We start from the raw sequence: 12,583 nt of genomic DNA on the forward strand, positions 1-12,583 counted from the left end.
TATTTATCCCCTATCAATACACAATATTCCTTTGGATGCATATTGGTTCCCCAGAGTAATTCCATCAGACTCATTTCCATCAGACTCATTTCCCTTTTATCTCCTGGCAGCCATTTGGCTTGCTCTCGTATGTATCCCAACATTTTCTCTTTAATTCTTTTCCCACATTCAAATACAAAGGTGGGGCCAGGTAACCTACAGAAGCCAATTAATCTCCTTGCATGCTTTTGAGGTACAGGAGGAAATGGAAACCTCTGGTAGAAACTAGTCAAGCGGCTCAGAGCATGTTCACACTCCACACAGATTGCACGCAAGGTGCAGGGGCTGAGCCACAAAGCACCCATACCAAATACATTTACTGTAAAATTTTAAAAAAAAATTCAAGCTCAATTTCAATGTTTAAGGTAAGTTTGGGTAGGTACATGGATGATAGGGGTAGGGAGGGTTTGCCCCCAGAGCAGGCCAATGGGAGTAGGTAGTTTAACTGGTTCTGTTTCTGTGCTGTACTTTTCTATGACTGTATGATATACAAATGAATAAACACAGTGCAAAAATTTTATATTGGTGCTAAAAACATTCATTAATGTTAACTTTTTTTAAAACCACAGCACTATTACCACTTGCGCTTTCCAGAGGTAAAACACTATTTCAGTGTTATGGGGTTTTTCTACCTGGCTCATCCCCTCCATGTGTGGCAGCAGAAAGGTCTTGGACTGTGGTCCTACCACACAGAGCCTTTGCATTGACTGCACTGAGCTCAAGTGAATACCTCGACACATAATCCCTGTGGCCTGGAGTGGGCCAGTCTGCAGCGTTAACTTACAGGCATCTCACTATGCTGGGTGACCAACAAGTTTCGGATGGACCAAAGGGCACCTTTGGCTGAGTTGATAACCTTTCGGCAGCTACTTGATGTCTGTCCTATTTTGTGTCCCTGGGAGCAGCCCGTAGATCAGAGAATCCTTTTTAGGCATCTGCCTGGGATGAATTGCGACAAGGACCTTTGCAAGCTTTACCTCGCGCTCTTAGCAAATCCACAGTCTAAAAAGAGATGGGTGACTGTTTCTTCCCCTCCCTATAGCTATCCCCAGGGCAGTGTGGACTGGGGTGAAATACTGTCTGTGGAAGAAGTCTCTCAGAGGGAGTGTACTGCTCGCTGCCAGCCAAGGTGCTTGTTGGTTAGATCTGGGGCAATGAGACTTCCATATGGATTGGACCATTTGCTCAGGGAATAAATCCACAGAATCCATCGTGTCCCAGTCTCACTGTGTTTGTAGGATGTCCTGTGTTGGCTACAGCCTGTCGGATTTGTGGTCAGAGGTACTTATTTGGAAAGGTTCTTCCACAAGGGATAGTGTGGTAACGTCCAACTAATTGGAACATTATGTGACAGCTGGGACAAACACATCCTGCACAGGGTATAACCTCACACATTGTGAAACATAGTGTCCATGTAATTTGGGTCCACACACAGCCTGAGGTGGTCACACATGAATGGTCTTCAGGATTAGCTCAATATTGGGTACACTTCTACACCCATTCCCTGGGACTTATCATGAACCATCAGTCTCAGGTCATTTTGAATCACCTTATGAACCACAAGACAGCCCGGGTATTAATTTATTCATAACAAAAAATATACAGCAGATGAAACTTTTATATTCATGGCCATTACATTCAATAGTTTTAGCTTAATATTTAAAACCATAACACCATTATATGGCCCCCTAAGATAATTCATCCTATCATTGTTTGAGGGCCTTCCCCACCAAACTCAGTCCCTTTGTGTGTGGGTGTGTGTATTGGAAGAAGCCTAGACTGGGCCTTCTCTACAGAAGCTTTGTATTGACTGCACTGGGCTCCACTGCATTCCTCAGCATGTACTCCTGCACTGGGCTCCACTGCATTCCTCAGCATGTACTCCTGCACCGGGCTCCACTGCATTCCTCAGCATGTACTCCTGCAGTCTGGAATTTGCCATCTGGCAGCATTCCCTGTCTGGCCCCGGTGCCGCGCATTGTCCCATTGTGAAAATGTTTTTCCAAGCAAACACCTGTCACCACAAATTCATCGGCCAGTAGTCAGCATTGAACGTTCTGCAGTGGTGGTGAGAGAGGCCCACACAGACATCAACAGATAATATATCATTTCAGCACACGCTGTCCTCAGGAAAATATGGTCACCCACCTCTTTGCAGATTGTGGATTTGCTGAGAGGGTGTGGAGAAGGTCACAAGGGTCTGTGTCACAGTTATTCCCCAGCAGTTGTGGAACTGATCTACAGGCTGTTACCAAAGGCGCACACTGAGAAAGGCATCGAGTGGTGGTGGAAGATCATCAACTGGATGAAAGACATGTTGCACCTGATGACCTGTGGCTTCCCTGTCTCCTTGGGACTTAAGGTGAAGTCCTTAAACTGTATCCACTTGAGTTGTTGGCAGTATAGTAAAGTGATTGTGTTCTGAAGCATTTCAGTTCATGAATCTCTAGAATTTGTAGCACAAATTGAGACTTGTTTATTCAGGCCTATATTTCTGGACAATCTTTTTGTAAAATGAAGTTAATTAAATCTTCCGAGTTAATCTCATTTCCATAATACAAGTACATTTAAGTACATTTAAATATATGTTTGTAGATGGGGAAAAATTGTGTGAGCTCTTTGAAATGATTTTATTTTTCTCTCTTCCTTTAGGCCAGCATGATTGTGTAACTATCATCAACAACTTCTTTTCACGCGAAAGGCTGGACTTCTACACAAAACCACAAGGACTTGACAAAGAACCCAAGCTTCCAGTCAAGTTAGCAGGGCCCTTGCACAAAATCATAATAATGACAAACTTGCACCCTGTTGCGGTAGATATTTTTGAAATTGACGTTTGTTTCTAAGGCATAGAGTGATGTCACTGAATGAAAACTTGATTTCTTGGATTTGCTCAATATCCTTCTCCCATCATTGAATAGTAGTTTCTAAAGCTGAAGAGTAATTCAAGGATTAGATTAAATGAAGGACCATGTGGAATACTAATGCTTGGTCATTTTTGCCTTTAATGGAGCAGGACAACTACAGCATTTATATTTATCTGTTGAGTTAGTTTCCATTGCTTTTCAATTTCAGTTTGGAAATATAATTTACAACATTAATCCCACTGAGATGATAAAAAAAAATGTGCAAAATCTATATTTGACCATTTTTGGAAGGGTACATTGAACAACTATAATGTTAAATGGTTTTTAATTATTATTATTATGGAAATACTGTTCTGTCTTGTCCACCCCTATCTTATCAGCATGGTGCATTTCCACTTAAGTCATCAAGAACACAATGAAGGTGTTTGGTACGTCTTCCATGGGAATTATTGTGGAAAGTGTAACTGGAATCTTTCCAGTCCACTCAGCATTTTACCCACAAAAATTAAGTTTCATAATTCTGGTTCACAGAAGTTTCTACCCTCCCTGCAGGCTTTCAGTATCGTCTGCAAAAGCAATTTGAATCCATAGAAATTACGTATCAGGTCATTACTTTAAAAACACACCAGAAATAAAAGTTCTTTAAAAATTGCTGTGGATCTGAATGTAGGCAGGAAGTATTGTAGAAATTTGAAATTTGGTGTTTTGTAGAATTGAGTCTTTGAAATTTAACTTGCATCTAATTCCTTTTCTGAATGGTGATCTTATATATGTAATTTGAAAATTGTGTTGATAGTCCATTTAATTCAGACAAAAGCCAGATATTCTATATTGCAAGATGGACACTTGAAGCAAAATACAAGTGCTGTATTTATTTTATAGCAGTATTGATAGATTTCTCTAACTATATTGAATTTGCATATCCTCAGACATTTTGATTAAACTGTCCTGATTTCTTGGTTTGTGGTAATCTTGACTGGTTTCCTGAAGTTGCAGAACTATCTTTGTTATTTGTTCAATTTTGTGAATTATTTTTATTATCTGAATTTTCTCTTAAGATCGTGCTGATGGTTAAAGAGAATCCATTACTAGCAGAGGTTGAAGCGCTGAGCAAGTGTTACAGGGTGCTGGACCTTATAATAGAAAAGTGCATGAAACAGAGGGAAATCAATGAAGTCCTGGCCATGAAGATGCATTATCTCAGCTACATCTTCCAGAAGTGTATCACATTTTTAAAGGAACATGAATCTAAACTTGACGGACTTATTAAAAGGTAGACAACATTTTTAGAATGATCTAAAATTTACAGAAGTTGTTCAACAAGCTTGTTATTAAATAATGAGACTGGCGTATGTTGAAACACTTCTTAAATGAAGCACATTGCTCTTCACTGAGGCATCACCGGTCTTTTCCACAAAGGACTCTGATCCTGTAGTAACCATTGTTAAATTACCATGCTTCAATACCATCAAGTAGTGTCATAATCCAAAACAATACAAATACCATGCAGAAATAAATACGTTTTCTATTTCTGTGGAGCTGTAGGGTGTAATCAGGAATGTACTTCTAAAGGTATTGTCACAATGAACTGGGTGCTATGCAGCTTATTCGAATTTTTGTTGGCATGCCAGTGATGAATTGATATCATTGTTAAAAACGTGCAAGAATACAGAAAATAGGAGCAGGAGTCAGTCACTAGATCCCTCAAGCCTGCTTTGATGTTTATTATGATCATGGCTGATCTGTTCTGGCCTCAACTCCTCTGTGTCAATTCCCCATAACCCTTAATTCTTCCTCCCACTTAAAACATGTATCCAAATTCAAATGTTTATCTCTCTCCAATTTAAATATATCAAATGACCTCGTCTCCTCCACCCCCTGGAGCAGAGAATTACCGAGACCATTAGTATGATCTAATAGCTATTCCTGTAGCCACGTCCCTCTACTATTAGATCATACTTATCCTATTATCTGTTTTGTCAGCTCTTTTAACTTATTACAAATGCTGTATGCATTCATATGAAACTTAATTTTTACTACATTTCCTAACTGAATTTGCCCTGTGGTGCATATTTCTGTTCATGTTTTCTGCCCCAGCCTTTCACACTTTGCCCCTTTACCATCCTGTGTCATCACTCCCTCATTCCTCCAATTTATTCTTAAGTCCACACCTATCCTATTTAGTTTAAACCCTAACTACAACCCTATTTATGTGACTTGCTGAACATGATTCAGGTGAAGCCCATTCTAGTTGAGCAGCTGCCACCTGCTCCAGTATTGGTGCTGAAGCTCCATGAATTGGAACCTGTACATTTACCTCTAATTGTATTTATACCCTTTGTCAGTCTGCATGTGGATCGAGTAGTGTCTGTTCTGTTTTTCAGTTTTGACTGAGCTCATCGTAATCCCTCTGCAGACTCTCCTTTCTTGTCCCGCCAATGTTGTTGGTACCCATGTGACCACAGCAACTGGATTCACTCAATTCACTCCAAGCTCTTCTCCAGCCCAGAAGACATGTCCTTAATCATCCCCAGGCAGACAGCAACCCTTTCTAAATTGTATGTTTACTGCATGGAGTAGAGTCTGTCCCCTAAATATAGTTGAAATGGGATGCCATGTTTCACTTTTCTCCCTCTTCCCCCCCCCCGCCACTTGAATGGCACCCTGTACAATGGATAGTTTAGATCCATCCCTGCCCGTGACCATAGACAGAGCTAGGACCTTGCACCTGTTGGCTGAGACCACTTTGGATCCCTCCATCTGCCTCTAATGCAGTCACACTGCCCCGTCCCTACTTGTCTGTAGATGGATAATCTAAGAGATGATTTTCTGGAATACTTTCTCTGAATAATTCTACTTCCCTGGTGTATCAAAGTGTTAGGAGCTTGGGCTCTGGCTCAGTTACCCTGAGCCAAAGTTTTTCCAGCAGCCGATAGCTGACTGCTCATTTGAAACATTATAAACTCTGCTATAATTTATCTTTAATATTTTTGCAATTGAGGAATCGTTCTGTTGAGGCTTTAATATCCCTGTTTTGAACAGTTTATTAAAAGGACGGGATTCTGATGGCTTCCCAACTTACCAAGAGAAATTTATAAGAGAATGTATCCGGAAATTTCCATGGTGTGAAGCCACATTGTTGCAACAGCTTGTGAGAACCATTGCTCCAGTAGAAATTGTAAGTTACTTTGGCATTCTTAATCATATAAAAATTGAATAACTTAGCTAGAAAAATTTAAACCCATGTGTTGGGATATGATGAACATTTTTAATGTGCACGCCCAAACCAAACATTCGTCTGCACTAGGGTCAAGGAGAAACAAATTTGGGGATTCATTTAACACATGCACACATTTCCAGTTTCCTCCCTCCCTCATGAAGTCAATAAAAATCTCCCTGGTGTTGCTGAGAGGTTGTCGTTATGATATCTTTCAACCGGATGTTCAATTTCCCTTTTGCATGCTGATTTGTCACCCTTGAATTGGCCGACGACAGTGGTGTCATCAGCTAAGTTAAACATGGCATTGGAACTGGGCTTAGCCTCATAATCATAAGTATAAAGCAAGTGGATCAGAGGGCTAAGCACACCTTGTGTTCACCTGTGCTGAGGGAGATTACTGAGGAGATGGTGTTGCAATCCAACTGACTGGGGTCTGCAAGTGGGAAATTGAGGATCCAGTTGCATAAGGAGGTGCAACTTCAACCCTTTACCCCTTCTACTTACCCTGTCCAACTTATTTCATCACCCTCCTTTGCAGCCGCACATATAAATTCTCCCTCACCTGGTCTCACCTATCACCTGCCAGCTTATACTTTCCCTCTCCACACCTTCATTTCCAAAAGAGGTAGCAGTAGAGATTGTGGAGGCATTAGTAGTGATCTTTCAAGATTGGATTGGCATGGTTCCGGGGGACTGGAAAATTGCGAATGTTACTCCACTCTTTAAGAAAGGAGAGAGGCAGCAGAAAGGAAATTCTGCTGGAGTCTAACTGACTAGTTAGCCTAACCTCAGTGGTTGGGAAGATGTTGGAGTCAATTCTTAAGGATGAGGTTATGGAGTACTTGGTGACTCAGGACAATATTGGATAAAGTCAGCATGGTTTCCTTAAAGGAAGATCTTTGAGGAGATTACAAGTAGGATAGATAAAGGAGATGCAGTGAATGTTGTATATATGGATTTTCAGAAGGCCTTTGACAAGGTGCCACACATGAGGCTGCTTACCAAGTTAAGAACCCATGGTATTACAGGAATGTTACTAACATGGTTAGAGCATTGGCTGATTGATAGGAGGCAGCGAGTGAGAATAAAAGGATCCTTTTCTGGTCGGCTGCCAGTAAATAGTAGTGTTCTGCAGGGGTTGATGTTGGGACTGCTTCTTATGCTGTATACAAATGATTTAGATGATGGATTAGATGGCTTTGTTGCCAAGTTTGCAGATGATACAAAGATTGATGGAGGGGCAGGTAGTTTTGAGGAAACAGGAAGACTGCAGAAGGACATAGACAGATTAGAAGAATGGGCAAGAGAGTGGCAAATGAAATACGATGTTGGAAAATGCATGGTCATGCACTTTGATAGAAGGAATAAATGTGCAGACTATTTTCTAAACAGGGAGAAAATCCAAAAATCAGAGATGCAAAGGGACTTGGGAGTCCTTGTGTGGATACCCCAAAGGTTAACTTGCAGGTTTAGTCATTAGTGAGGAAGGCAAATGCAATGTTAGCATTCATTTCAAGAGGTTTAGAGTACAAGAGCAAGGATGTGTTGCTGAGGCTTCATTAGGCACTGGTGAGGCCTTACCTGGAGTACTGTGAACAGTTTTGGGCTCCTTATCTAAGAAAAGATGTGCTGGCATTGGAGAGGGTCAGAAGAAGTTCACAAGGATGATTCCAGGAATGAAAGAGTTATCATATGAGGAACATTTGATAGCTCTGGGTCTGTTCTCACTGGGATTTAGACAGATGAGGGGGGATCTCATTGAGACCTTTTGAATGTTGAAAGGCCTAGACAAAATAGATGTGGAAAGGATGTTTCCCATGGAGGGAGAGTCTGGGACAAGAGGGCACAGCCTCAGGATAGAGGGACATCCATTTAAAACAAGAGATGCAAGAAATTTCTTTAGCCAGAGGGTGGTGAATTTGCGGAATTTGTTACCACGGGCAGCTATGAAGACCAGGTTGTTGGGTGTATTTAAGGCGGAGATAGGTTCTTGATTAGCCACAGTATCATGGTTACGGAGAGAAGGCTGGGGAGTGGGGCTGAGGAAGGGGGAAAAAAAGGATCAGCCATGTTTGAATGGCAGAGCATACTCGATATGCCAAATGCCCTAACTCTCCTATGTCTTATGGTCTTATTTCCAGTCCTGATGAAGAATCTCAACCTGAAATATCAACAGTTTATTCTCCTCCATAGAAGTTCCCTGACTTGCTAAGTTCCTCCAACATTTTGTGTGTGTTGCTGCCTCGGCAGAATCTCTTGTTTTACATTAGGATCCAAACTGAGCGTGTTTTATTTTAGTCATTTGCTTTCGACTTCATTTGACCTACCAGCGCGTTATGCAAATATTTAGGGCTATTTTGTGGTATTTAAACATTAGGTTGAAAACATCTTTTTCAATTTCACTTTTGCAATACTGCAATATTGCAATTCATAATGACTTTCTCTTGCTGAATTAACATTATTGCACTGAATGTGAATAGTAACCACTAGAAGTCAGAGTTTCAAACTGAGTATTTGAATGTGATATTAATTATATCAAAGATAGGAATTTTTAGATTTATTATTGGTCTTGACGGGAATTTATTGTTAGTGTGCCCTTTTATAGTTTTGATATAGAAGAATAAGTATTTTTATAATACATTCATTGTTTCTTCTGAACTTTATAATTGAAATTGCTTATTATATTCCCTTCCTTTCTTTCCCCCACCCTGCAACCCAAACAACAACGGAAATAAATTGAGGGCAATGATCCCACAGCTTTATCTGTAATGACCCAGATCATAACTGGCCAGGTTGGCTTTGTGGATGCTGAATTTTGCACAGTTTGTGGTGAAAAGGGAGCTGATAAAAGGTGCTCAATTTGCAAAATGGTAAGAACTTATAGATTATCTCACAACTTGGTACAAGAGCTCTTTAGGGAGATGGAGATATGTTCATACATAACTATTCTTGTTACGTATAAATTGCTGATTTTTTTCTCTCAACAATTGTTATATTAAATATTTGAACAGCATGCAAGCAGTCTTTCCTAGAGTATATAACTTTCTGGGTGCATACTTTCTCAAGGTGATATACTGCAATCAAAATTGTCAGAAGATGCACTGGTTCACTCACAAAAAAGTCTGTAAAAAATTGAAAGAAACAAGAGAAAAACAAGAAGCCAAGGAAAAACTGAAACAGAATGGTTAGTTTTACTAAATTAAAATTATGCTTTGTGTATTTTTTTAAGAAGTCATCATTCCTTTTTCTTAAAATAACTTTGCTGCTGCAGTCATAAAGCTTGCTGCTCTGAAATACGTTAGCAGTCAGAATAACTTTGTTGTTTTAGATTTTCTTTCTACAAACGTATATTGGCAAAGTATCTGTTCAGCATTCTATATTAACTCAACCTTTATGATGTAGGAAAAACATCCCAAAACATAATGTGCTTTATTTCTGATTATTTATTTATCTGTCTGACTGTTTATTTACTTAATTGGAAACGGTGCAGAATAGGCGATATTGGACTTTTGAGTCATGGCAGCCAGCAACCCCTGATTTAACTCTAGCCTAATCACAGGACAATTTACAATGAGCAGTTAATCTATCGTTACATCTTTGAACTATAGGAGGAAACCGGAGCAGCCAGAGAAACCCCACGCATTCCAAGGAGTACAGACTCCTTACAGATCATATTGGAATTGAACTCTGAACTCCAATGCCCCGAGCTGCAATAGCCTCTGTGGAGATCTTTGAGTTCTACTACACTACTCATTGATGGATTCTTTTTTTTTCATTTCAAGTTTACACTTGTTTTCAGCCTAAATATTATTTGCCAATTTTAATCTTGGAGAACATTTCAGATTTAGTTGGATAAATATATATTTCCTTTTATGGTTCACAGAAACAAAAGCAACCACCTCTGAAACCACTAGAGCTGAGGCTACAGGGTCCTCTAACCCTCCACTTTCAACCTCTGATGACGGCTCGGGTTCGAAGGACCTCAGCACAGGGGCCAAAGCAGAACTTAAAACTACACAGGAAGAGACCACAACAGAAGGAGAGGCCATTTCTCCTACAAACGTGCACACAGCTGAAGAATAAAGTGGATCTAATGTTGCACTTGATGTTTTCCAATTTCTGTAGTGTATGAAATATAATCCAATATATATTTATCAACAAGGTTATTGCTCCCACTGCATGGCTGCAGTGAAAGGGAGAATTCTGTTCATTGTGCATTAAGAGAACTAGTTGCTTTGATTGTGTATCCTACCCTGTACCAAAGCAGCCTGCAATCCTGATAGGCAACGATGAGGTCAGCGGGATTTGCTGTCTATTGTATTTAATTCATTAACTACATCTGGATTTGAAGGACCCTTCACTACTGAGATAAATCCAAATGGTTTGATCTAAATTCTGTCCAAGCTAATTAAAGTACATTTGTTATAACACTTCAGCGTACAACAATTTGTGAAAAGTAGTATGAGTTTATTACTGTGCAGTTCAGAGCAAAATGATCTTAATGATCTGCACTGTAATTGTTTTCCTGTTACTAATATTCAAAATTCTGCAGTTTGCTCATCCTAGTGTAAGTGTTAAGCAATTTAGACCCAGTGTTGATGTTGATTGTTATCATTAGGCATTTTTCCGCAGGAAAAATCTTCAATAATTTCATACTGAAGAAAATCCACAAATTTTGGAAACTAATGTTCAAATGCAAGTTACAATAAATTTACATTTTTTTATTTGCTTTTTGGCCTTTTCTCTACCCTGCACTGCCCAGCCCTTAGTCAAAATTACTTAGAGTAAAATGTCATTGATGAAATATCTTTACTACCTAACATATTTGGTACAGTCATTCAAAGGTTGTGACAAAAAATTGAATGTCACTGAAATTAAACACATTTTGTAAGTAGTTGCGTATGTGATATGGGATTTCACCGGCAGTTTCAAAACTTTGTATACGTATTGGGTATTTCTTCACCTCATTTTGCTGCAGACTCCAGTTCACCAATGTGCCTGCTCTTGACAAAGTGTATTCTTTGTCACTTCATGGTCATTTAATTGCTTATTGAATTCTAAATTTAAGTGTGTTTACTAATGTTCAGTAAATCCCCAAACAAAAGCAATTTCAGGTGAAATGCAGACATGAATCATCCTCAGACACGAGGAAGTCTGCAGATGCTGGAATTTCAAGCAACACACATAAAAATTGCTGGTGAATGCAGCAGGCCAGGCAGCATCTATAGGAGGAGGTACAGTGGACATTTCGGGCCGAGATCCTTCGTCAGGACTAACTGAAAGAAGGGATAGTAAGAGATTTGAAAGTGGGAGGAGGAGATCAAAAATTATAGGAGAAGACAGGAGGGGGAGGGATGAAGCTAAGAGCTGGAAAGTTGATTGGCAAAAGGGATATGAGAGGATCATGGGACGGGAGGCCTAGGGAAAAGGGGGGAGGGGGGACCCCAGAGGATGGGCAAGGAGGGAGAGAGAGAGAAAGTATATATATATAATAATAATAAATAACGGATGGGATATGAAGGGAGGTGGGGTATTAACAGAAGTTAGAGAAGTCAAAACCTGTGCCACACTCAGGTTGGAGGAACACCTTATATTCCGTCTGGGTAGCCTCAAACCTGATGGCATGAACATTGATTTATCTAACTTCCGTTAATGCCCCACCTCCCCTTCACACCCCATCTGTTATTTATTTATTATATATATTTTTTTTTTCTCCCTCTGTCCCTCTCACTATACTCCTTGCCCATCCTCTAGGCTTCACCCCTCCCCCTTTCTTTCTCCCTAGGCCTCCCGTCCCATGATCCTCTCATCTCCCTTTTCTCAATCAACTTCCCAGCTCTTGGCCTCATCCCTCCTCCTCCTGTCTTCTATCACTTCAGATCTCCCCCTCCCACTTTCAAATCTCTTACTATCTCTTCTTTCAGTTAGTCCTGACGAAGGGGCTCGGCCGAAATGTCAACTGTACCTCCTCTTATAGATGCTGCCTGGCCTGCCGCGTTCATCAGCAATTTTTATGTGTGTTACATGAATCATCCTGATTTTTTTTTAAGAGTTTTAGTGCAAAATACAGAGCTTGTTATTTTTAGGCTTTGTTACAACAGCAACAGTATTGAAGTATTTGGCAAGATTGCAGTATGCAATTAATAGTGCTATAGAATAACACTTCAACTGTTGATTCATTTAAAAAAAAGGGTTGATTATCTTCCTGCAGAAGATGTTGACATTTCCAAGATCTGCCAGAAGCCATGTAGTAGGGAATCCTTGTCCATTTTGTTTTCATTTTGCCCAAGGAGGATATGACTATTGATCACTAAAAATAAATTGCTTAATATTTTAGTTGGGAAACTTTTCTTTCAGAATCCGTTTGCCCTTATTTCAGTGTTCAATTTTTCAGTTAATTATATGCTCATAGATACTCTAGAAATAATTTTTTTTAAAGAGTCCTAACATTGGTTAG

The 12,583-nt window shown here is 39.9% G+C and overlaps 1 protein-coding gene across 2 annotated transcripts in view; it reads left to right on the forward strand.

Moving 5' to 3' along the window:
- Positions 1-11,324, forward strand: part of ankmy2a (ankyrin repeat and MYND domain containing 2a) — a 41,860-nt gene extending 30,536 nt beyond the window's left edge. The window contains exons 5-10 of one of the 2 annotated variants that reach the window (XM_063042297.1): positions 2,692-2,852; positions 3,965-4,179; positions 5,949-6,084; positions 8,868-8,996; positions 9,193-9,310; positions 10,010-11,323. In XM_063042297.1, coding sequence (XP_062898367.1) covers positions 2,692-2,852; positions 3,965-4,179; positions 5,949-6,084; positions 8,868-8,996; positions 9,193-9,310; positions 10,010-10,209 — 959 coding nt within the window. In that variant the 3' untranslated portion in view covers positions 10,210-11,323. Of the gene's footprint in view, positions 1-2,691; positions 2,853-3,964; positions 4,180-5,948; positions 6,085-8,867; positions 8,997-9,192; positions 9,311-10,009 lie in introns of both variants that reach the window. The other variant, XM_063042298.1, reaches the window with a different exon arrangement.
- The last annotated feature ends 1,259 nt before the right edge of the window (positions 11,325-12,583 follow it).

Source organism: Mobula hypostoma, chromosome 3, assembly GCF_963921235.1.
Source record: "Mobula hypostoma chromosome 3, sMobHyp1.1, whole genome shotgun sequence".
NCBI lineage: Eukaryota > Metazoa > Chordata > Chondrichthyes > Myliobatiformes > Myliobatidae > Mobula > Mobula hypostoma.